At 41.2% G+C, this 25,302-nt stretch overlaps 1 protein-coding gene across 3 annotated transcripts in view; it reads left to right on the forward strand.

Annotated features, from left to right (window-relative positions):
• The first annotated feature begins 729 nt into the window (after window positions 1-729).
• Window positions 730-25,302, forward strand: part of PTGFRN (prostaglandin F2 receptor inhibitor) — an 83,456-nt gene continuing 58,883 nt past the window's right edge. For 2 of the 3 annotated variants that reach the window (XM_074188538.1, XM_074188540.1), the window contains exon 1: window positions 730-811. In XM_074188538.1, the coding sequence (XP_074044639.1) occupies window positions 763-811 (49 nt within the window). In that variant the 5' untranslated portion in view covers window positions 730-762. Of the gene's footprint in view, window positions 812-7,484; window positions 8,031-25,302 lie in introns of those variants that run through there. The other variant, XM_074188539.1, reaches the window with a different exon arrangement.

The following is a 25,302-nucleotide window of genomic DNA, read 5'->3' on the forward strand; positions in this document are numbered from 1 at the left end:
GGATCCGACCCAGCGGGCATGGCCCGGCTTGGAGAGCCCGAAAGTGGAAAGCGAGGCTGTGCGGATTTGGGGGGCACATGCGGAATCTCGGGAGGAGGCGAGGCTGGGGTCGTTCCGGGAAAGAGCTGGTGGCGCTTCCCAACTTCCAAAGGTCGGAGGAGGCTTGGCCCGGGGGCTGGGGGGGGGGGCGGCGGGTCTCCTCCCCTTTAAGCCCGCGCTTCCTCCCCGTTACCTGCGGTGGGGAGGGGCTTGGGAAAGTTTGTGTTTGGTGCTGGCCCAGCGCCGGCTGGGAGGCGCGGGCGGGCGGGCAGGGCTGCGGCTCTGTGTCGGGAAGCGGTCGGGGCTGCACACTGGAGCCGGGGCCAGCCCTGCCGCCGGGCGCCCCCAGCCTGGGAAGGAAGGAGGGAGGGAGGGAGAGGTGAAAGAGGGAGGCGGAGAGAGAGGAGGAGGAGGAGGAGGAGGAGGAGGAAGAGGAGGAGGAGGAGGAGGAGGAGGAGGAGGAGGAGGAGGACGCCCCGGCCGCTCCTGCGCGCCAACTGAAGGCTGTGGGTCGGGGGAGCCCTCGAGCGGGAGCCGGAGCCCGAGCCGGAGCCCAGGCGGCCCGGGCCGGCCGCGCCGCCCCTTCCCCGGCTGCAGGAGCGCCGAGCCGAGAGCAGGAGGCGGAGGAGAGGAGCCGCGGAGCAGGACGAGGAAGAGGAGGAGGAGGAGGAGGAGGAGGAGGAAGGAGAGGGAAGGGGAGTCGCTCCCGCGCCGCCAGCCAGCATGGGCCACTCCGGGGAGAGGCCGCTGCTGCTGGCGCTTCTGATCCTCGGTGAGTCCGGCCCCCGGGCCCGGGCCGACGCGGCGAGGAAGAGGGGCGCGATCCCGGGCGCCCCAGGTTGGGGGGGGGGCTGGCCCAGGCTCCGGCTCTCGGGGCGAGCTGACGCTGGGGGCTCGCCTGGCCGGCTTTGGGGGGCGCCCGCCGCGATCCTGGGGGGACCCAGGGGAACCTTTGGGTTGGGGGCGGGGAAGGCAGGAAGAGGCTGGGGTAATCCCCCTGCCCCCAGCCCAGCCCAGCCCAGCCCCTCCGGGGCTTGGATCCTCTGATCCCCCGCCAGAAGGCCGAGCCTTCGCCTGGTGCCCTCCGCTGGTGCCCGGCTCCAGAGCCGTGGGGGGAGTGGCAGCCGCCCGCCGCGGCCGCTCCCGCTCTACCTGTTGGCAGGCGGGGGAGCCCTGGGGGGGGGGCTGCTTCCTTCACCTTGAACACCCCCACCCCCACCCCTGGAGAGCCCTGGCCCCCTACTCCAAAGCAGAAAGGTCTCCTTTGATCCGCTCCCCCTACAGACTCCCCCCATCTAACCCCCCCATCACGTCCTACCCACCGCACAAAGCCGGGGTTCCTTCCTGGAAAGAGCCACCCCACAAACTTTCCCCTTTAGAGGTGACCGATGGGGTGTGCCGGAGCTGCAGTTTCACCACTTTCTCCTTGCTTTGTTCAAGTGCTGGGAGACTGGCTCTCCTGCCTGAGTCTTCCCTTAACTTTTCCTTATTCCTGGAGCTGCTGCCACCTCTGCACCGAAGGGCCACAGAAGGAGTCTGAGGCCCCTGGTTTCTCAACTAGTTCCCCCCAACCCTCTCCCAGCTCTCCCCAGCCCCCTTCTACCCTCAACCATTTCCACCCCAATCGCTTCCGGCTCCAAGTCCAGTCTTCAAGCTCCTGCAGTTTCTTTCTCTAATTTGCATACATCCTAGGCATGGCCACATGGGCATGGGCTACTGCCAAAGTCTGAGGCTGTCAGATGCTTGGGGACTCCTAGACAAGTCATGAGCATTTATTATGGGCTTCCCGTGTACAAGGTCACTTTGCTAGGGATCCAAACAAAGGCAAACATGGAAAATTAGTCTTGGGGACTGATAATTGGACAACTGGCTTCTCTCCTGAGTTTGGGAAAGAATATTTGATTTGATATCTCAAAACCTAGGTTGAAATTCTATATATATTTTTTTACCCTTTATCAAGTACCCTTCTCCAGATCTTAATTGCTTATCTGTAAAATGAAAGGGTTGGACTCCAAAGCTCTTTTAAGGCCCATTATATCTATTAAAACCTCTGGTCCCACAAACAGGGCTGCCACAGGATTGTTCAGATGGGGCCTGGACCAACCTAGCCCCAGATGCATCCCTGCTTGTCACACTTCTAGAAGGTTTAAAAGCCAGAGACTCCCTATGGATTCCCCTCCTGACACATGTAGCCTGTTTTTAACACCCACTACTAAAGCTGACTGTCCCTCCCTTCTCACCAGCATAGCCCTGCTGCCAGAGTAAGGTTCAAATGAGAGGGTAAGAGTGGTACCACTGGAGCTACAGCACAATATTTTCCCCATTTCACATCTGCTTGAGCCTTCTGGGGCCTTCCCTAAGGGAATTCATCCAATCACATGGTTTCAATTAGCCCTTATAGGTAGTTTGCCCCCCCCCCCTCTAGATTTCTTCCCTCTCTCTCTTTCAAACCTCTATCTCCATAGAAACCTCATTCAACTTTCTTGATTCAGTTTGATATTTGTTACCTAGTGGTACTAATTGTTGTGGATACAGCTTTATGGAGTCCTTGTCCTCAGGAAGTTGCTATTCTCTTAGGGGTGGAAGTGAAGGATATGTACAGTATATAGGAACTGAAGGCTTGAAGAATGTTTACAGTATATAGGAAACAAAGTAAAAGAAAATAACTTCAAGAAAGATTGCTAAATGTTGGGGTCATTGGGAAAGGCCTCATAGAAGAGGAGGTTCCTCAGGTTTCTTTGAAGTTTATGACTTGGGGCTACTTGAACGGACACAAGACAGGAAATGGATTGTCATTTAGAGGGAACATTAAAGGGATACTTTTAAGTAAAGGGATACGTTTGAGTAAAGGATGTGAGGTAGTAATATGAAATATGAAATAAAACTGGAAAGGTAGGAGGGAGCCAGTTCATATGGATGCTAGCCAATGGAAAGTCAGGGAAGATGTTTGATGGGGGAGTACCATAGTCACTTTAGATTGATGGTGGGGGAGACTAGAAACAGGAAGACTAGTTAGGAGATCATTATTATGAAGGGCACCACCATCAACCTAGTCACCAAGCCTAGCTGTTCAATCTCTTCTCACCTTCAGTATTCAATCAGCGGCCAAACTCTGTCAATTCTTGCTTCATACCATCTCTCATATGCTCCCTTCTTTCCTCTGATAGTCTCATTACCTCTATACAGGCCCTTATCACCTCATGTGTGGACTACTGCTCTACGCCAACTACTGCTCATGTCTTTTCCCTACTCCAATTCATTGTCCTTTCATTTATTAAAGTGATCTTCCTAGAGTACATATCTAACCATATCACTTCCCCTATTCAATAAACGACTACAGTCTCTTACAGGATCAAATATAAAGTTTTCTTGTCATTCAAAATCCTTCATAACCTGCCCCTCTCCTCCTTTTTCAGTCCTCTTGCACCTTTTGCCACTTCACACACTCTATGATCCAGTAATAATGAAGCCATTTCTGTTCCTTGAACAAGATATTCCATTTACCCACTCTGTTTTCATTTGTTGGTGTTCTTTAGTGATTTCACTTGTATCTGACTCTTCACAACCCCATTTAGGGTTTTCTTGGCAAAAATACTGGACTGGTTTGCCATTTCCCTCCCTGGCTCATTTTACAAATGAAGAAACTAAGACAAACAGGGTGAAGTGACTTGCTCAGGCTCACTCACCTCCTCACTCCAGGCCTACCACTCTTATCCACTTTGATACCTGACTTCTCCATGCATTTTTGTTTTTGTTTTTTGTTTTTTTAGATTTTTTTCAAGGCAATGGGGTTAAGTGGCTTGCCCAAGGCCACACGCTAGGTAATTATTAAGTGTCTGAGGTTGGATTTGAACCCAGGTACTCCTGACTCCAAGGCCGGTGCTCTATCCACTGCACCACCTAGCCGCCCCTTCTCCATGCATTTTCATTGACTGTCCCAAAAACCTAGAATTTTCTCTCCTTACCTTCTACCTTCCCTGACTTCTTGGAAGTTCCAGGTAAAACTCTACCTTCTGAAAGAAGTTTATCCTTTGTTAGTGGCTCCTTTCTATTAGTTATCCATAATTTACACTGGTATATGTCTTGTGTTCATAGGTTGTCTCCCCCATTAGATGTGAAATTTATCTTTTATCATTTTTTGTAACTTCGGAATTAATCAAATGCCTGGTCCACCATTCCTGGTGGTTGATGACTAGATCAGGGTGGTGAGGACCTGAACTACACTAATGAATATAAGGTAGCAAGTTTATAAATTTAGTATACATTTGAATCACTTTTCTCTCTGACCCCACAGTCAAGAGGACCAGAGTTCAAATATGGTCTCAGATACTTAATACTAACTAGCTGTGTGATCTTGGGCAAGGCATTTAATCCTATTGCCTTGCCTAAATAAATAGGAAGGATTTTGAAGTATTTAGGGCAGACCTTTGCAAAAAATGTTCTAGACTCTGGCAATGGAGAAAATGCCAGAGGAAAGAAGTTCACATTTGGTTTCTATAAGTCAAGGATTAGAAAAGAAGGTGAAACTTAAGTTTTCTATGACCTTCATGAAGCTCAACAATATCATAAGAGTGGGTTGGAAGTTCTGCTTAATCTACATTTGGCCTTTCAAACATTCTTTCCCCTCTTGCATGCTTCTCACAAAGATATCTGAGAACCTAGAATCCCAATGATAGTATCCTTTGTACCTCTGCTCCCCTAACATGCTCATGCTCATGTTCTCTCTCTCTCTCTCTCTCTCTCTCTCTCTCTCTCTCTCTCTCACACACACACACACACACACACACACACACACACACACACACATACACAGAGTGATAGATATGGTGTGAAACTCCTAATCAGATTATAGCTTTGTGACTCTGGCAATTTATTAACCCTTTCTGACTTCATTTTCCTCATCAGTAAAATGGGAATAATAATAATCACAGCGACCTGGCAGAGTTGTTACTAGGTTCAAAGATAATGGATGTTAGGCAGCATTGCTTAAAAGTGAGTTGCTATAATTATTGCTGTACTGCTCCTTGAAATTTAATTTTTTTAAAAAACCCTTTCATTAAGGTTGATGTCATTTAAATAGAGCTTTGAACTTAAGAGTGAATTTGAGAATCAACTTCATCATTTACCGGTTGGTGTCACATTGGTTAAGGCACTCCCTCAAATGGCTTCTCAGATTCTGTGGTTTCAGTTGAGATTGTTTCCTCATCTGTAAAAAGATGTTGATGGTGACAGTGTTGTCTGTCTCATGGGATTGTTGTGAGAATCAATTAAGGTAATATATGTAAAAGACTTTAACCCTAAGGCTCCATAGACAGGTAAGCTGTAAGTTCTTCCTCTCTTCCACCCCCCACCCCAATTCTCTAGTACTCCATTCTTCAATTGGGCTCAATCGAAGCTCCTGACTTTTCTGAGCACTTACTATGTTCAGAATAGTTTAGAGAGGTTGCAAAGATGAATAAAATATAGTCACTGCAATGAAGGAACATACAGTCTAGTCGAGGGGGATAAAACAGGAGTACATTTTAACACCCATCACTGTATAAACTCCATGAGAGGTGGAAATAAAATTCTCCAGTAGCTCAGAGAAAGCAATAATCCTAATCGTTCAATTCATAGCAGGCTTTTGGGTTTGCATAATATCTCGAATTCATTCTTTCATTTGAGCCTTAAGAGGCAGGTGCTATGAGTTTCATTATTTTATGTATGACCAAAGGGAGGGTTTGAGAAATGAAATGACTTGCCTATGGCCAGTGAGGATTTTTGATGACATTTGAATCCAGTTCATAAGCAGAGAAACCAACTGGTCCAATTTTGTCTTTTTAATGGTGAGGAAACTGAGTCCCAAAGAGATAAAATGACTTATTTAAGGTCACAAAAATATTAAGAAACAACTGGAATCTGAAGTCAGATTTCTCTAATTCCAAGTAAAGGCCATTTGGGAAGATAGTTCAATACTGATCTTTTCCCTCTGGCTTTCTCTTTGAAATCAGTTCACCATATTCCTTAAATCTCCCTCTTTCCTTTTATTTCCAGCAGCTTTTACCCAAAGGCAAGTCTGAGGCCACACTAGCTAGCATCCTGAAACTTCCTTCTGGTTCACTTACTCCTTCTAACCTCTCTTCTAAGTTTTTTTCATCCTTCCCAACAGGTAGCATGTTCTCTAACCATCATTTTGATAGCATCTTTGTTTTGTGGCTTTCAAGCTCTCCAACCCTATTTAAATACCTCACAATGTTGCTTTGGAGCCAACAATAACTTTCCCTTCTTTCTATTCACAGTCAACCCATCTCAACAAACCCCCAAGTTTAGGCTTCCTTCCCCCTTATGTCAGACAAGCCTACTTGCCATCCCTTGAATGTGCATTATTCTAACCTACAATTTCCCCCGAGTCACTTAATCTCTCTGTGTCTTAATTTCTTCATCTTTAAAATGGGGGAATAGATTGGACTCAGTAATGTTAATGCCAGCTCTAAATCTATGATTCTAATATCCATTGCTTTTTCTTCTCCACCAATCTATGTTCAAAATTCATCACCAAAAAGCCTTTTCTAACACTGTCAGGACAGAATAACATGGTCATAAGAGCATAGAATTAGAGCTGGAAAGATGCTTAAAGTTCATCTAGCCCAACCTCTTCATTTTACAGATGACAAATGGAGGCATAGAGAGGTTAAGATCAAGGTCATACAGACAGTAAGTAAAAGAGCTGGGATTCAAATTCAAGTCCTTTTGATAACAAATTCATTACTTTTCCCACTATATGGGAATTTCAGTGTCTCCTTTGCTCATCTATAGTTTCCTGTGGTATGATTGCCCAAGTTTGTGGCATTGTCTATTTCTGTCATCTCCCATTATATTATTGGCTTTTTGTGGACAAAGGTCATTCTTTATCCTTTTTTTTTAGGTTTTTTTTTTTGCAAGGCAAATTGGGTTAAGTGGCTTGCCCAAGGCCACACAGCTAGGTAATTATTAAGTGTCTGAGACCGGATTTGAACCCAGGTACTCCTGACTCCAAGGCCGGTGCTTTATCCACTATGCCACCTAGCTGCCCCTATTCTTTATCCTTCTTACATAACTTCCTGTTATGGGCACTGACAAAATGAACATTGCAGCCATTGCCTCTGTACTGCACTCTTGTTTGACAGGAGTTTGAATCCCACCTCAGATATAGCAGTGTGACTTTGGGCAAATCACTTAACCCTGATTGCCTCATATCTGGCCACTGCTTCTGGAGGAGAAGTGAGGCTGGTGACTCAGCACAGCCCCCCCTCACTCAAATCCAATTCATGTGCTTGTCATGACATCATCCCCCTGATATCATGGTTTTCTTTGAGAATGAAGGACAAACATTTTATTATTATTATTACTGCACTCTTGCTATTTGAAGTTAGGTGTGGGATGAAGGTGCTAGTCAGAAAATGATTGAGTAGGGCAAAGGCCTGGCTCAATCTCTGGCACACAGTAAGTGTTCAATCAATGCTTATTAACCAACTAGATAAGACTAGAATCAGGAGTTTATCCTCTTGAGTGGCAGCATAGAGACAGCATGGCATCCCTCCAACCACACAATGGGTTCCCAAACACCTGCTTTGAGAAACATGGGGTTTGGTGTGTTAACCAAAATGTAACTTCCAAAAAAAGCAGGAGTGGGGACAAGGGGGGAAACTTGTTTGAGAGCCAATGGTGAATCCATTCAGCTTATCTGTCTTTGAAGTGCTATGGCCTTCAGAGGTTCCCCGTTGCTAATTTTAGCCTCATTATCAGAACTCCTGTATCTGCCAAACTGATTAATGCCTCGTCTAACTATAATTATTCTTATTAGAGCCTGCTGAATAGGAATTCTGGATGTCAGTGATCATTCTTTTTAGAAGGCAGCTGTATGGTCCACATTCATTTGGCCATTTTAAAAAAAGTTGAACAGCAAAGCTGATTATTTGTCATAGATTTCCTGTGCTTTTCATATTGTTTTTGTGTAGTGTCAATGAAGATATGTGAGTATTTCACATTTCAGTTCTTTAAAAAGGGGCTTTGGTGCAAGGTAGAGAGGTAGAATGGGGGGAATTAAAAATGACTTGACTAATTCATGTATATAGCATTTAATTGTACTCATTTCCTAAAGATAAGGTAGAATCCAGTAATTTAGTCCAACAAATACTCATTAAATGCCTGCTATGAGCAAGGCAATGGGAATAAAATATATAATAAAAGGTAATACCAGCCTTCCAGGACTTTTACATTCTGCTAAGGGTTGGGGTGGGGGGGGCAATGTTATGTTTACACGTACTTATAAACATGATAATTTGAGGAGTTGCAGAGAATACTCACTCCTCATTAGCTCCTTGGTTTGTTGAACTAAAGTAACATGCTAAAATTCTTCCAAATTTATCTTACAGTAGATACTGTGCCCTAGTTGGCCAATGGACTGTGTTAATATTTGGAATTTTCCTCTTGCTTACTGATGGAGATCTTTTACAGGAACTTATAGATTAGAAGAATGTCAAGAGATGATGACTTTGTTTATACATGTGTGTTCTTAAAGTGTTGGTTTTTCAACAATTCTCCCAAAATGCCCCTCATTGGGTCAAGTGCTAACTTCAAGTTTAAGGACATTATTTGAGTATTTTAACCAGATCTATTTTATAAATTTGAAAGTAACTGGAAAGCAAGAGAACTTATTTTAGTTAGGCTTGACGTAGGTACACAATTTGCTTTAGATAGTACACTGTATCTATCCAGTCCCTGCCATGCTTCATTTTATGCCCCAGCCATCTTGACATCCCTCCTGATGGATGTGGTTGACCTTTTCTTAATTTCTGCTCCCCACCCTCCTCCCTGATCCTTTCCAGGTCTGGGAGCAAAATAAAATCCATACTGCCATTTCTAGGGGAGAAGGTGTATCAGTCTGCCCCCCCTTAAAGATCTACAGACTATTCCTGTGACTTTTTAAAAACCAAACACTCTTCTTGGCCATCACTCCATTTTAAAATGCTGCTTTCCCAATGGAATGTAAGTATGGAATATCTCACTTTTATTTTGGTAGCCCTAGTCCTTAACATTTACTAAATATGTTTTTGTTCCTTCATTTGAAGGTAAATGACTAGTTAATTGTGCAAAGATAAATTTTCATTGGAGTTGTTTTTATTATTAAAGCCCATTGAAATTGAAATGTTGCTTTCTCCTTGAAGCCCTTCTCTGACCCCTGGTCAGTAATAAAAATCTTCCCTCCTTCTACTTCCCAGAGTACCCTTTAATTCATTAATCATGCATTATCATGTATTATAGTTATCCATGCTTGTGTCTTAAATCTACTAGACTGTCAGCCCCATAAAATAAGCATGAAACTTTGAATCTGGCCATAGATGACCAGTCATTTATGCTGTATGGACTGACATTTGGTGAGTAATAGTGGGGGAAGTCAGGCTTGGATGTACTATGTTGTCTTAGTCTGATATCTCACTGATATGAGAGGGAAACCACATTCAAAAAGCCAAGGACTCCTGTAGCCAGACCATCATCAGAAGTCTTGTTTCCTATCAAAGCAGGTCAAAGGATGAAATGTTCTGGAAACGTCAGTGAGAAGGATGTCTTCCTATAACACTCCCCTCACTTTAATAAACAAAGTGCAATCATGCCATCATATATATGATGACATGGTCTGCTTTGATTACAAAGGAGAACTATTATTACTAAAATGAAAGCATCCTTGAATGCTAGTCAGCATACAAATTGCTACAAAAGATATGGACAGTCTTCTGGCTTAGGGGAGGTAGTTCACACTTATATAATACTTTAATAATATTAACAGTTCCCAGTGCTCTGTACTTTGTAGGTCACTAAGAAATTTCTGAATACTTTTGGACCTCTTTCTAGCTCTTGGGGGGGGGGGGGCTGAGAAGGTAGGGCATCTAAATCTTTCACTTTCCATTTCTCCTTCTCTACATTTAGAGCAGAAAGAAACCTAGAAACTCTAGAATTCAACTAGTCAGCCCCCTAATTTTACAGATAAAGAAACTGAGAACTAGAGAGATTTTATGATTTTTTGAAAAATATTAAATGAGAGAAGCAGAGTTAGAGTAAGGGTCCTTTATCTCATTGTTCTCCCACTGTGTCTTACCATCTGATTTATGGTAATTCCTGGCTAGATAACTATTTTATCGAACGACCATTCCATAGGTCTAGGAACATTGTTATATTCTTAAGAAATATCAAATGGTAGGTTGGAGGACTTTTTCAGGAAGGCCCACCATTTTTCCCCCTTGAAAGGATCTTAACATATTTGAAATCGTAGAGGTTAATTCTCTGATTTGCTAGGAAGCATCCATGTTTCCAAGCAAATCTTGTAATCATCATACCTCCTGAACCGGCAAATTAGACTATCTGCTGAAGAGTATTGCTGACACTTCCTTACCAAGGTCTTTTTTGAGTGGTCACTCTGATCCACTGCTGATAGCCCTTTTATTGATTCCAAGTCCAGGCAGATTTGTTGAAAGGATATTGGTTGACGTTATCTTATTATGTAATTTTGCTATCTCTTATACTTTATTTTTTTTTCCTTAAGGATATGATTTCTCTCTCATCACATTCAACTTAGATCAGTGTATACCATGAAAACAATGTAAAGACTAACAGACTTAGCTTCCAGGGTGTGGAGGGGGAAGCGAGATTGGGTGAAAATTGTAAAATTCAAAATAAATAATTTAAAAACAAAAAGAAAGGACATTGGTTGAACAGATGTCAGACCTCAAATTGGATTATGGCTTAAATTTCTTTGCCCCTTTGATCATTTCTGTGCCCATTTGGCTGTTCACCCTAGAATTATCAGAAGAAAGAATAATTTTCTAGTCTGGATAAAGGTTTCTAGTGTTGAGGTAAAAATGACCAATTATAATGAATTTTAGGGATACAATCTATATATTTAATCATTATATATGTTTATATATATAAATTTTCTATCACTATATCTTTAAAAATATCATTTCCTTTGTTAATGTGGATAGTTGTTGAAGAGATATCTGGCCTTGACATTGTAAAGAAAATGCTTGCTGACTGACTGACCTGGGTTCAAGTGCTACCTCTGATACATATTAGTTGTGTGACCCTATACAAATAATTTAGCCTTTTAATGTCCCAGACAACTAAGTCAAGGCCATCTAGGAGGTGTGGTAGAAAGTGCACCAGGGCTGGAGTCAGAAAGACCTGAGTTTAAATCCAGCCTTAGACATTAGCTGTGTGACCCTGGGCAAGTCACTTGTTTGCCTAACATCCTCTAAAATGAGCTGGAGTAAGCAATGGCAAACCACCCCCGTCTTTTTGCCAAGAAAACTCCAAAAGGGATCACAAAGAGTCAGACATAACTGAAATGACAGAACAACAGCTCTGAACCCCTGAGTAAGTCTCTGAATCTCTCCCTGAGCTGCTTAAAAATGAAGGGATTGAGTGAAATGGTCCCCCTCAACTTTTTATGACTAACACCTGCTGTTTACAACATGGACAACTTCTTGTATTTTGGGCCTCTCTGGCAGTTGTCCCAGCTTCCAAGGCATGCCTCTGTTCTATCTCTATTCTGTCTCACCTGCCTGGCGCCTCTCCACTAGGGCTTGAACCCTCCTACGTCATTTTTTGGCATCCATAGTCAGTTATTGTTACTGTTAGCCTCTTTCCACTCCTTTTCTCTGTTGGGAAATTGTAGCGCTTCTCTTGGGAGTCTTGATATTTCCTCGTACTTACCAATGTTGCCCTTCCAAGGAGGAGGAGAAAGAGGAGGTAAAGTCTGGACTGTGTAGGAAAGTAGCTGTAGCAATCATAAAGACTTCCTTCTCTGCCTGGCTTTTGTCTGACGCTAGGAATAGGGGGTGGAATTCACTTAGAGGAAGACTATATATCCCCTCAAGATAGGGGAATGCTTCTTAATTCAAACTGGCCCCAAATGGAATGGGTTGTTTCTGGAAGGTAGACTTGCCTCACCCTAAAGGATCTAGGAATGTCAGTTGTAGAGCTGGACAGGATGACCAGGGGTGGGGGTGGGGTGGGGGGGACAGAGAGATAGTGTAGACTAGGGAATTCCTGTGTTACAAGGATGGGTTGGACAATATGACCCCTCTTTGTAATTCCTTCTGGTCCTCAAATTCTGTATATTTTTCTTTTTGGTAAATTGTGGTTAATGATTCAGACTTTGAGCAACCCTGGGTTTAAATAAAGACAACAAGAACAACAAATATTTGTTAAGTATCAGTTGCATACCATACTCTGGGGGAGATAAAGACCTTAGATAATAATAGCTCATATTTACACAGGACTTTTAAGGTATACAAATACTTTTTTTTTTTTTACCCCTGCAAGGACTCTGAAAAAGCTGTTACTCTTACCTCCATTTTAAAATGAGGAAACTGAGGCAAATGGAGGTTAAATGACTTGTCCAGGTTTACATAGCTAGTGTTTGAGGGAATATTTGAACTCAGGTCTTCCTAACTCTAGATCCAACATTCTGTCTATTGAACCACCTAGGTGCCTGCTCAGAGAAGACCTGGTTTTGTCTTCATTGAACAAATAGTCTGATAAGGTGACAAACCTAAATATAAAACATAGCAACATATAATAAGACGTATAAGAAATATAAAACAAAGTGTGAGGTCTGTGGTAGAAGATCATCAGCAATTAGGAGGATTAGAGATAAATAAAATCTCCCTTAAAGATAAATAAAATCTCCCTCTCCTTTTTAAAATGCTCACCAAATCTCAAAGCTATATCACTTTGCCTTGTCTCCCCTGAAAAATGGAAGCTCTTTGAGGACAAGAACTTTTTTTTTATTTATGGTTAGTGCTTGGAACATACAATAATAAACATTTTTTTCAATAATAAGCAATTAATAAATGTTTGCTCATCGATTTCAAATTCAACCTGCTAAGTGGCTGACTGTACCATCTTTATGCTGGAATATATCAGGGACAAAGGAAACCGAAATTTAAAATAAATAAAGGCTCAACCTTTCTTTGTTGTGTCAGAGCATGTGAGCACTGTACTCTGAGAGATGGGAGAGTCCAAACTGAGACATTCGTTAATGAGATTTGTGTCTGGAGGAGAGAATCCGTAGAAGAGGTAGTTGTATATCCATGAAGGGAGGAGGTGTCAGTGTTGGGTGGAAATATCCCTTGGAAAAACACATTAATACACACAGTATTCCCCTCCAAATTCCAAAGCTGTTGTTAGGAACCTTAACAAAGATTCTAGGCTTTGTTAGTGACCTAAATGTATAAGGTATACCAGTCATCCTTGAGTATTTAATAAAGCTAGTCTCACACTAGTCTTATGGCAGCCTGGAGATGTTGCTTTTGGTGCTAACAAGAGTTACCTTACCTTACCTCATTTGCCCTGTGTCATCCAAATATCTTAGAGATGTACACAGAGTCCTGCAGGAGCAAATTGGTACAGGGCAGGAAGGGTGGGTGGTGATTTGTGCAGTCATTGCATCCTGAATGTGCTAGAAGAATATTGGTTTATTTGGTACCTGTCCAGTAGGCTGGCTTAGCTTATGCTGCACAAGGAAAAAAAAAAATCTCTTTTGGCACAGGTGTTCATTTTCCATTTTCTGAGTGCTGGCATGTTTAAAGGTTTACTTATTTATTAGCAGATGATGCGGTCCATCATTTTGAATCGAGGAATCTATAAAGAAGACAACACCACTATGTCTCATACTGTGGCTTGCACAGAGTAGGCCTACAGTCAACATTTGCTGAGTTAAGTCCTCATGCAACTATGGTACTCAGATGAGAGTGAATCTTTTTATTCCTATTAGTGCTCAAGGCAAACACATACTCTTAATCTTTTCCCCTCCTCTTAAGCCTGGTTTTCATTATCTTCTCTCCTTAGGGGAAATTCTCTAGGTAGAGGACACCACATTAGGCCTTCTGGGAAATAATAAAGGAAGTGGGAAAGAGTCCATCATGAGCCATAGTCCTGAGTGCTACAGGGTGGGGCCCCTGGAACTAGAACAATGGCAGCCAGATGGAATTATTCTAGAAAGCTTTTGTGGTCCATGTGTGCTTTGAGCAGTTTTAAAGGACTCCCCCCCCTAAAAAAAAGCCCCCACATGGTTTGTCCTGGAGAAGTGAAGGCTATCTCAGTGGACAATCATGGTTAGCTCAGGCCCACAGGAGTAGAACTAGTTGAACCACGTCTGGACTGTGCTTTTTGGTGATTAGCCGATGTAAGCTAGGAAAGCCAGAGAAGTCCAAGAGAAAGAAAAATTAATTATAAGGCTCAGGTCTCATGGGATATGAATATTAATTAATATATGAGGATGGGTGATTGGATCAAGAGGAAAAAAAATGTGAGAGAAACATTGGAATCCATTCAAAAGGATGTTGGTACTTTGTAGAGCAACCTGAGCCCATGTAGATGTCCTGCAAAGGCCCGTTGGGAAGGTACAGGATGTTATTCTGGGATATTAATGTAACGAGGCAGCTGCTAATCCTATTTTTATTTGTCTTTTATTGGAGAATCGTCAGGAAACAATTGCTGATGTTTCCCTGTCAGGTAGTTTAGTAGAACATTTCTTCAAAGGGCTAGCAACTGATAATCCAGATAGATCGGTTTTAGAGGAACGATAGGGATTTTTGGGTTGGTTTCCAATGGAAACAAGGTTTATCTAATTATGTTACCCGTTCATCTCTGAGTCCCACCTTAATAACTCTTTATCCCACAAGCTAATTTCAACCAAAAGAGAAGTTTGGGTCCAAAGATTAGTAACATGGTTTATGACTTAGTAATGTGCTGATCGTGACTAAAGGAACCAGGGTTCCCAATTATTTCTCCCACTATTTCTCCCAAGACATTTTGTAACATGGACCCCTGTAGGACTGTGCAGAGTTTACCAAACTGGCTGCCAGTGGATGGATACAGCTCCTTTGTGTCCTGCAGTGATGCATTGGTTAACACTGGGTAAAGTTTAGCCAACAAGATGAAAAATATATCTGAATAGCATTATGTTGTTTTCAGAGCCTAAATCTCAGATAACACCAAAATCAAGTAAGCTGAGGAACTGATTATAAAAAATTAATTGAAAAAGGTTCTGGGAACTTCTTTTTTAAAAAATCTTGATAATTATATTTCAATAGAATTGCTTTTTTTTGGTAATCCCATGTATTCTATGACATGTTTTTCAAAACGTTACTTTGAGAAGGCATCCCACAAGCTTTCTGAGACTTCCAAAGAGGGCCATGATAGAAAAAAAAAAAAAAACGATTAAGAAACTCTCCAAGAGGTACTCTATATGCATCTTGGATATATTTATTTACCTGTTGTCTCTACCAATAGAATGTAAGCACCTTGAAGGCAAGGATTGTTTCTTTTTCTTTATATCCTCAGTGCTTAACTGGCATGCTATTGACTCTTTGTTTAGAAGGTTTAAGAAGGATTGCTTCTTATATTAAATACAAACTTCAGTGGAATGTCTTGAATTCTCTTCTACCCCTGTGTTCCCACTATTCTCACTGACTAGCAACTAAGCCTCTCTTCTTCCAAATCAATTTTCCTAGACATGGTTCAAAACTCCTCTCCATGAAGTCTTCCCTAATTTCTTTTTTTTAAATTTTTATTTATTTAAGGCAATGGGGTTAAGTGGCTTGCCCAAGGTCACACAGTTAGGCAATTATTAAGTGTCTGAGGCCAAATTTCAGCTCAGGTCCTCCTGACTCCAAGGCTATGCATGCTCTATCTACTGTGCCACCTAGCTGCCCCAAGTCTTCCCTAATTTCTACCCCACACCCATAGTGCTTGATGATACAGGTAATACCCCACATATACTATTTGTTTTTGATCATATATTATGTTGGTAGTATCCCCATGTTGTTTTTATTTTGTTCTGAGAGTTAGCAGAATATAATATGAGCAACAGTGGATTGACAGTTGGGATCATAGATGGAGAAGCAGAGTAGACTTTAATGTCTTCTAATCCAACCTTCATTATTTTATGGAGGAATAAACTGAGTCCCAGGTAAATTGAATGACTTGTCCAAAGTCACACAGGACTGTGGTGATCCATGGTTTGTATCTCACTCAGAATCAGATTCAAAATTGGAAAGGATGTTAAAGTTCACTGAGTTCAACCCCCCCCTCCATTTTACATGTTGAAAACTTGGGTAAATGAGTTTAAGGAACTTATTCAAGATGATATAACTGGTAAGTGTTTGAGGCAGAATATTTGAATTTGGATCTTCTTGATACTGTCCATCACGCTATCGTAGCATTATCTAGGTCATTCTCCAAGTCTAATCCTTTATTCACCTCACCATACTGTCTCTCAGGGTTCATATCTCAGATTTGCAAGTTATTTCTCCTCTCTGGGCCTCAGTTTACTTATCTGGAAAATGAGAGCTTTGGATTAAATTAAATCAATCCCCCCCCCAGCTTTAACATTCTATGGGTATCATGCCTTCAGAAACAGATCATACATAAGTTTTCCATGATAAGAGATAGTATCTATTATATTTGTGTCTAGTATAACTTCTTAGTTCATTAATAAGGATCAGGTTGAAGTGAGTGAAGTGTAAGAGTGAAGAAGAGGCAGTGTTGTGCAGTGGGATGAGAGCAAGATTGGGAGCTACTTTCCTCTCACCCTGCTATTTTCTTCCTATATAACCCCCAGCAAATTCCTTTACCTCTCTAGGATTCATTTTCTTTTCTATAAAATGAGATAATTGGACTAGATAATTTCTCACATCCCTTCCAGCCCTCCATTTTTGATCCTAAAAAAAGGGTTAGAGGATAGAAAAAGAAAGGCTAAGATTTGCCTTGTCACTTATATGGATTTTCTAATTCTGTCTCTTGGCATCCCATATGGAAAGAGAATGTAACTTATCTTTCCACCTTCTTTTTTTGCCCAGGAGTTAAGGAGGCCCTGAGGCATCTTCTTTTTGCTTCCTCTCTCAGATTCAGCTTTTAATCTCCTAAATTTTCCTTGGTCCTTCATCGGGTTTTCTAATTCCAGTTCTTGTCTCTTTGGGAACAGGTTCAATCCATTCCACAGGGTATCCACTTCTTACTCAGTGTCCTTAAAAAAGGTCCTTGCCCTTGTCTGTGCCCCAGGCATTTGTATGAACAATCAGTGCCAATGTCCAGGCAATCAGAGGACCCTTTGTGCAGAACGATTACCAATAATTCTCTCAAATACAAGAAGCAACTATTGAATGGTGTGTACCAGGTGTCAGGCTAGGCCCTGGGGATACATTGACCTTCTCCTTTTTTCCAAGGGGTTTATAATCCAGCTAAGGAAGAGGTATCTTGTGCTAAATCTCTTTGTTTTTTGTTTTTAATGAATGTGACTTGAAATATTAAATGAGGGATTGAAATAATAGGTTCTGTAAAGAGGAGGGGAATGAAATCATTATGGGCCGGAGGAGAGAGAAGAGTGCCTATGAAGCATGTATGATGATTCTCATCTCATCTCTTCTCTTCTTTCTTCACCTGATTATATCTGCCTAAGTATTTTAAAAGGTAATAGTATGTCTATAATAGAAACCATTCAGTGGGAGCCAAAGCCCACAAATAGTTGGCTTTCTATAACCTTAAAGAAGAAACATTAATGAACTTTATGTTACTATTCTGGGGGTGCGGGATAACGAAAATGTGTCACTTCACAGATGTGTTGAGAACCATCCTACCAGAATGATTCTCTAGGTCTCAGCTGAGGTAACTCTGGAGTTCATTTTGGATAATGTTCTTACCAAGGAGCTTTTTTTGAACACTTCATTGGGAATTGGGGGCAGAGAGTTGTTTTCCTGAAATAAACAAGATTGAATAATTCTCAGCCGCTTGCAATGGTAAGATCTTGAATGGAGCTACCTTTATGACCATCATTCACCTTCCCTGGAATCATCAGATTTCTTCATTGATTTGATACTAGTTTTGATTTTTTTCATTGAAGGATTCCCTGCCTCATTTAGCATTAACCTGGCAATGGGCTGTGCTCACAATGACACCTTGATAAATGAATGTAATTTGAATAAGAAAAATACAGGAGATGGTGCTATTCCATTTGGGGCTCTTAATTGGTAAATAAAGCCAGACTCTTTTGTTGTGGTTGAATTGCCTGCAACATTGGATAACAGGGCAGTAGCCAGACGGAGCTCTGCTCCTTAGGTGGACGCATAGCTGTGGACATCAAAAAAGCAACATCCTTATCCTTGGATGTCACCTCCTGGCTAAGCCATGTCAGTTGGTGCTATGTTTAAGCCAAATGTAACAGATCAGGTAAATAATTGACATTTTTATATCATTTAAAGATTTACGAAGTACTTTGCTGTATCTCATTTGATCCTACAATAGCCTTGTGATGTAGGTTCTATCATTATTCTCATTTTACAGATGAGTGCACTGAGGGGAGGTGGGGTCAGTAAATAACTTACCCATGGTTACTCATCTAAAAAGTTTTTTTCTGACTGATAACTATAGCTCTTCAGAGTGGGGGGGAGGGAATATGGTGGAATAAAGGAATAAGCAGAATAAAAGACAAAAGGAATAAGAAAATGGAGGGGGGAAAAACCTCAGCAATGAATAGTGGAAAGTGTGGTAGGTTGCTACCAACTTTCAGTTTAGAACCAGCTCTTGTCAGAGGCTGCCTAATGTCTCCAAAATCACCTCTAATGATTTAGAGTCGTTTTTATTGAAGCTTTCTTTCCCAGAGAGTAGGACCAGACTGAACTGGGCACAAGGGACTTGGTGACAATCTGCATGATCACAATCTAGAGATGGCGAGTACTGAGAGTGACAAAGTGATAAGGGATATTGGGTAACTTCTGTAACCCCTATCAAGATGGTGATCAATTGAATCAGTCAAACAACTCCACCCCACCCACATAAAGTAACCAGAAGATGCTCTATGCATTGATTTCCATCAGAGGTATGAACTAGACCAAGATTTCACTTTTAAATCAATTGTTCAGAGGTTTTAGGCTCAGTGAAAAGTCTTTGATCAATTTAGCTCTCCTTTAGAGCTATTGAATAAAGTAAAATGGCATGACCCAGGAAGTTTGTTTGGATTGGATGAGGAGCCTAATCATACCCTGTGGTTTCCATATGAAAAAGGGCCAATTTCTAGTATCTAGCAGCATAACACTGAGAAGGAATCACTTTGTGGAAAGATGGAAGAACCCTGACTTTGGACTCTCTCTCTCTCCCCACATCCACTGCAGAAGTTGCTTGTGAATTTGAGATGATAGACTCGACTCAGTAAAGGAAAACAGATTCAGGGAACTGAACAGAAAACCTGAGGAACCATAATGAATGATTTATAGGAATTAGGACATTTAAAAAAATGTTTTACTATACATTCCCTTTCAGTTTAAACCCACATCCCTCTGGATTCTATGTCATTATGGGATAGTGTGTGTCACAGCCAGCATGGTTGTGGAAAGGGATCCTTGAATCTATTGTTCTTATTACACCCCTAAAAGTAGCTAATGGATAATCAATTGATGATCAATATGGAAAGCACATTGGTAGAAGCTTAGCAGTTATAGCTTTAGAAAACAATTTCTTATCCCATATTTGTAGAATCCAGATAGAGGAAGAAATAGCAGCTGTCTCTGTGGACCCTATGTGAAGGTACAAGGTGGGATGTTGTCAGAATTAGCTCAGTCCATATGCTACTTATCCTCTATGGATATGTCTTTCTTCCACTCCTTTTGACCTCTGGTATATGACCAGAGAACTGTTTTTTAAGAACTAGATGGGAGTTATTAAGCTAGTTAGGCCATCTGTTACTAATATTTATTTAATGCCCACATTGTTTGAATGCCAAATGTACGTTTGCCTAAAAGATTGTTTTATGGAGAACTCACATAAGAGAGGCACTCACATGGAAGTCAGAAGAATCAATACAAGGACTCTCCAGGTTAGAATCAATTGAGATATGGGAGACATTGACACAGTACTGCCCAGCATGGCATATCCATATCAAAGAAGGCATTGTACTTCATGAGCAAAACAGAATAGCAGTAACTCAAAAGAAATGTGAGATGCTCAAATTTAGAGACCTCTCCATCCCAAATGTTCATATGGACTCTATGTGCCCAATCTGTTGGTAGAGTCTTCTAAGCTCATATTGGTCTAACCAGCTACAATTAGACACACTGTACATTGAGCCTGACAATACAGTTGTCATTTTGTTTCTTTTTTGATTATGAAGAACAACTACTGAGTACCCATAAGTTAATAAGTATTGTTAGATATTTTGAGGGCATATATTAGGTAGGATCCCTGACTCTGTACACTTTGAAGTCTTGAATATGGAAGGTACCTCAAATGATCATCTGATCCAGCTCTCATTACCAAGCAGGACTGCACATAGCAATATAACTGGTTATCCTTTTCTTAATATTTTACACAAAGTTTATTGCTTGGTAGGTAGAAAGAGTTCTAAGGAACCCTTAATCTGAACCATCAGGTGCCATTTTCTCCCACATCTTCCCCCCAAGTTCTCTGTGTGATGGAAGGGGATATTACCAGGATTTGGGGGTGAAACAGAATCTCAGTTTATGAACCATAATGGTGATGTTTGTCCTTCATTCTCAAAGAAGACTATGACATCAGGGAGGTAATGCCATGACATGCAAGTGAATTGAATTTGAGTGAGGGGGGCTGTGCTAAGGCACCAATTTCTCCTCCAGAGTCATCTGAATCCAGTCACCAGATATGAATCAGGATGACTGGAGATGATCCCGAATGTGAGGCAATGAGGGCTAAATGACTGGTCCAAAGTCACACAGCTACTGTCAAGTATCTGAGGCTGGATTTGAATTCAGGTTCTCCTGACTCCAGGAATCTATCCATTATACCCCCTACTTCCATGATCCCATTGGCCACAGTGGAGATTAAAATAGAAACAATTTTAGCTCTTCCATTAATTCCCTATTGACTTTGCCAGATGTTTTATTATCCACTCATGTTTTAGCTATTATGATGATTTTATTAATGATCCAACTTTGATACAAGTGACCAAATATAATAACTGGAGACAGTACTATCAATAGAAATGGCTTAATGTCATTAAGGTGTTAAGCAGGGACAAAGTTTAGTGGCAGCTAGGTGGCACAGTGGATAGAGCACTGACCCTGGAGTCAGTAGTACCTGAGTTCAAATCCGGCCTCAAACACTTAATAATTACCTAGCTGTGTGGCCTTGGGCAAGCCACTTAACCCCATTGCCTTGCACCAAAAAAAGGAACAAAGTTTAAGCTCCACTGTGTTCCCACCAATCACCCTTCCTCATTACTTCATGCCCAGCCCAAGAGAGGGAGTGCCTTATGTAACCTGACCTCCTGAGAGAATAATAAACTTGACCTTATCTCAGGGCCACACCTTGGACCTTGTCATCACTTAGACCTGTTCTTCCACAAAAGATCTCAAACCCTGAAATTTCCTTCTGACCATAATCTTTCTTACCTTTCCTACCTACTCACCCCGATATACCTTCCTCTTGCTTTCATTAAGTCTCCTTGACCTTCTCTTCTCTATTTCTCCAATTTGTTGATCTTTTGCTTTTTTTTCCCTTAAGAGCCTTCAGAGTCCCATCTTCTCCCTCCCCTCCCCCAATTGTCATATAGGCAGCCATTTCAATTATGCCTTCTGTAATATCTCTTGGCCACTTCATTTTCCCCTGGTTCATTCCTGCTCCTGGGCTACTAATATTGATATAAATCAATACCAAAATAAAACCCTAGTCTATGCTCACAGTGACTACTAACAATGGATGTTTGATAACTTTAGCAAGACCCATACTATTGCTCATGACCGTGATAATCCAGGATATGATAAACTCAAGGATCCAAAGTTTTGGAACCAACAAAAAACCTTTATAATTTGACAAAAACTGGGAAAACTGGGAAGCAGTGTGGCCGAAACTAGAACAATATCTCACATCAAAATAAGGTAAACATAGGTACATGTGTGCTCCACAAACTTTTTAATGATTCATGTTGATTCTTTATTGAATTTTTATCTTACACTTTAAACTACTCACAGATCCTTTGTCTCTTTTATTTGCCCTCACTTCCTCCTTAATTGAGGTAGAGACAGTCCAATATGAGAACTATCATCTTCCCCTCTTCCTCAGCATTTCTGTGTCTTCACTGATCCTTCTCCCTTCCCTACTAACTTAAGAAGAAGTTCCCCTTCTCCTTTCCAAGAGTCATCTTCCTCTTGGACCCTTGATCCCTAATCCCTTCCTTCAGAATCTTGTTCCTATAAGTAGTCTGTCTGTCTCTTGCATCTTCAGTCTTTAACTCTCCACTTCCTCCTTACCAACTGTCTATAAATATATTCGTCTCCCCTATAAGGAAAAACCTTTCTCGATCTCTCTACCTCATTGAATTATTGATCCACCCCTTTTTTTTTGGCTGAACTTTCTGGAGAAAATCGTTTGCATTTATTCCCATTGCTTGCTTATTACTCACTCCTGTACCCCTTGCTTTCTTTTGATTCAGATAATTTTTTACTGAAATTGTTGTCTTAAAGGTCTTTGGCAACTAAATAGTCATCAAGGTCAGTAGGTTTTAATCATTCCTCATCCTTTCTGACTGATCTGTTACATTAGATTTTGCTTTACCACTTCTGCCTTCTTGGGACTCTTTCCTTCACTGGGCAATAGCATTTTTCTGTTTCTCCTATCTTTCTGGTCTCCTGAATCTTCTTCAGTCTCTTAAAAAGAAATGCTCCCCAAGATTTTGTTTTGACTCTCTTCTTTCTCTAGACTCTGTTCCTTACCAATCTCATTTATTAACCAACTAGGAAATATTTATTGTTTCAGATACTGTTCTAAATGCTAAGAATTTTTTTTAAATGAGTCATTCCCTGCCCTCAATAAGCTCTTATATAGATGACTCCCAGCTCTATTCTTAGATCAACTAACTTCTCTTTTGTTCATGTCTCAAATTTCTAGGTGCTTATTGGGTATCTCTACTTGGATAATTCACCAACATCTTAAACTCTCTATCTCTAAAATGAATTTATTTTCCCTCTGGGTCTGTGTCTTGCTATTCCTACTCAAAACAAATTACCAAGAAAAATCCCAGTTCTTACCTACTTCTCTGTTTGTTTTTTTTTATATGACCACTATCTTTCTAGTCACCCAACCTGGAAATCTTGACTTCATATTTAATTCTTCCTGTTTCTTTGACCCCCATAATGAATCAGTTGCTAAAGTACATTGAGATTATTTTAAAAATGACTCCAATGTAATATTCCCTTTAGTTATTCTCCATTTTCCCCATCCAAGTTCAGACCCTCTCTATTTTCTTTTTGACTTAAATCATTGCAGTATAATCTCCTTTCCTTTTAGTGTCTTCTCTTCCTTATCACTTCTGTATATTGCTTTCTGATTAATTTTCCTAAAGACTTTTCTAATCTTATAATTCTCATATGTTAGAATCTTCAGGGGCTCTCCATTGTCTGCAAAATTAAGTACAGACTCAATTGCCTGTCATTCAAAGGCTTGGTTGAGATGCTTCTAACTTTCCTTTTCACTCTTATCTCCCCTTCATTTCCCATACATTATCCTTTAGCCAAACTATATTACTTTGAGAACATAAATAACTCATGCTTTTCTAACTCTATGCTTTTGTTTCTACTGTTCCCTCTGTTCTGGTTTTCTCTTCTCTCCCCTTTCTTTATCTGTTGAAATCCTTCTATGCTTTGTGTCCTAGGTCAAAGGCTCCTTGAAGTCTTTCTTCATCCATCTCTATCCAAAGGCCTCTTTGCCTTACATAAAGACATGGTTGACATATTTATCAGATATGTAGATGACAGAGAGCAGAGAGGGACAGCTAGTACACTTAATTACTTGAGTTAGGATTTAGAGAGAATCCTGGATCATAACAGTTTAAAATGCTAGGCTGAGTCTACTAAAATGAAAAACAGTAGGGATAAATGTAAAGATTTATACTTGGATTCAAAATAGCAACCTTTGAAGTACAGGATAGGGGAGCCATAGTTAGCAGTTTGTTGGGAGAGAAAAAAACAACCTGGGGATCTTAATGGAATATAAGCCTAATATGAATCAGTAATATGGTATGGCAACTAAGAAAACTACTGTGATCTTGGTCGTGCTAGAGAGACGAAATCTGAAGAAGTGTCCAGTTCTGGCCAGCACAGTATAAGAAGAACATAGATAAGCTAAGGTGTCTGTTCAGAAGAGGGCAATCAGGATTGACTGAGTCTGTACAGGGATTACTTGAAGGAATTATGAAAATTCAGTTGGAAAAGAGGAGACTGAGGGCAGCTGTGACAGCATTTTCAAATATTTTTGATGGGGGAGAGGGTTAGAGCTTGAAGGAATTTCATAAGTCACCTAGTTTTTGCCCCCTCTCCCCCATTTTACAGGTGAGGAAATTGAGGCAAACTGTTATATGACTTGCCCAGAGTCCTACAGCTAAGCAGTGTCTGAGGCTGAATTTGAACTCAGGAAGATGAGTCTGACTCCAGACCTGTTTCTCTATCCACTGAGCCTCCTAGCTGATCTACAAATTTTAGATCTACAACTTTAATTGTTAGAAAGTTTTTACTAATTATTGAGACAAATTTTGCCTTTTTTGCAGTGTAGCAGTACCTTTTTTCCTTCAAGAGTGGAGGTGGAGGTGAGGAGACTCAATCTTCCTATCTCACTGGGCTAGAATAGTGCATTAGACTGCTCACAGATCTTTTTAATTTTTTTATTTATTCAAGGCAATGGAGTTAAGTGACTTGCCCAAGGCCACACAGCTAGGTAGTTATTAAGTATCTGAGGTTACATTTGAACTCAGGTCCTCCTGATTCCAGGGTTGGTGCTCTATCCACTGTGCCACCTAGCTGCCCCCACCCCATTCACAGGTCTTATCCAGTACTGGTTGGCATAGAAGCTTTGGTCTACTCCGTTTCCAACCTGTACAGGTTTACCTCTGCTTGGACAACTTAGGGACCCATTGCTTGGTGGATCAAATCACATTGGTCACAGTGCTAGTGTGAACACCGAATTGGCGTTAACACCATTTCATCTTAGAGCTCCCAAGTTCAAGGAGAACACTATTCTCCACCTCCCCAGTAGGAGGGATTCCAGGCATGTATTACCACACCTAGTTATATCATCCAGAGACAAGAGAATGGGAATGAAAAAGAAATACATCTCCTTCTCGAGATTCACAGTACCTTTACATAGCACAGAATTTTCAAAATAATATCATAGAATCTTAGAGATAATTCAGTTTTACATCTTCCTTTTACAGATGAGAAAATGAAG

This window comes from Macrotis lagotis, chromosome 5, assembly GCF_037893015.1.
Source record: "Macrotis lagotis isolate mMagLag1 chromosome 5, bilby.v1.9.chrom.fasta, whole genome shotgun sequence".
NCBI classification, from domain to species: domain Eukaryota; kingdom Metazoa; phylum Chordata; class Mammalia; order Peramelemorphia; family Peramelidae; genus Macrotis; species Macrotis lagotis.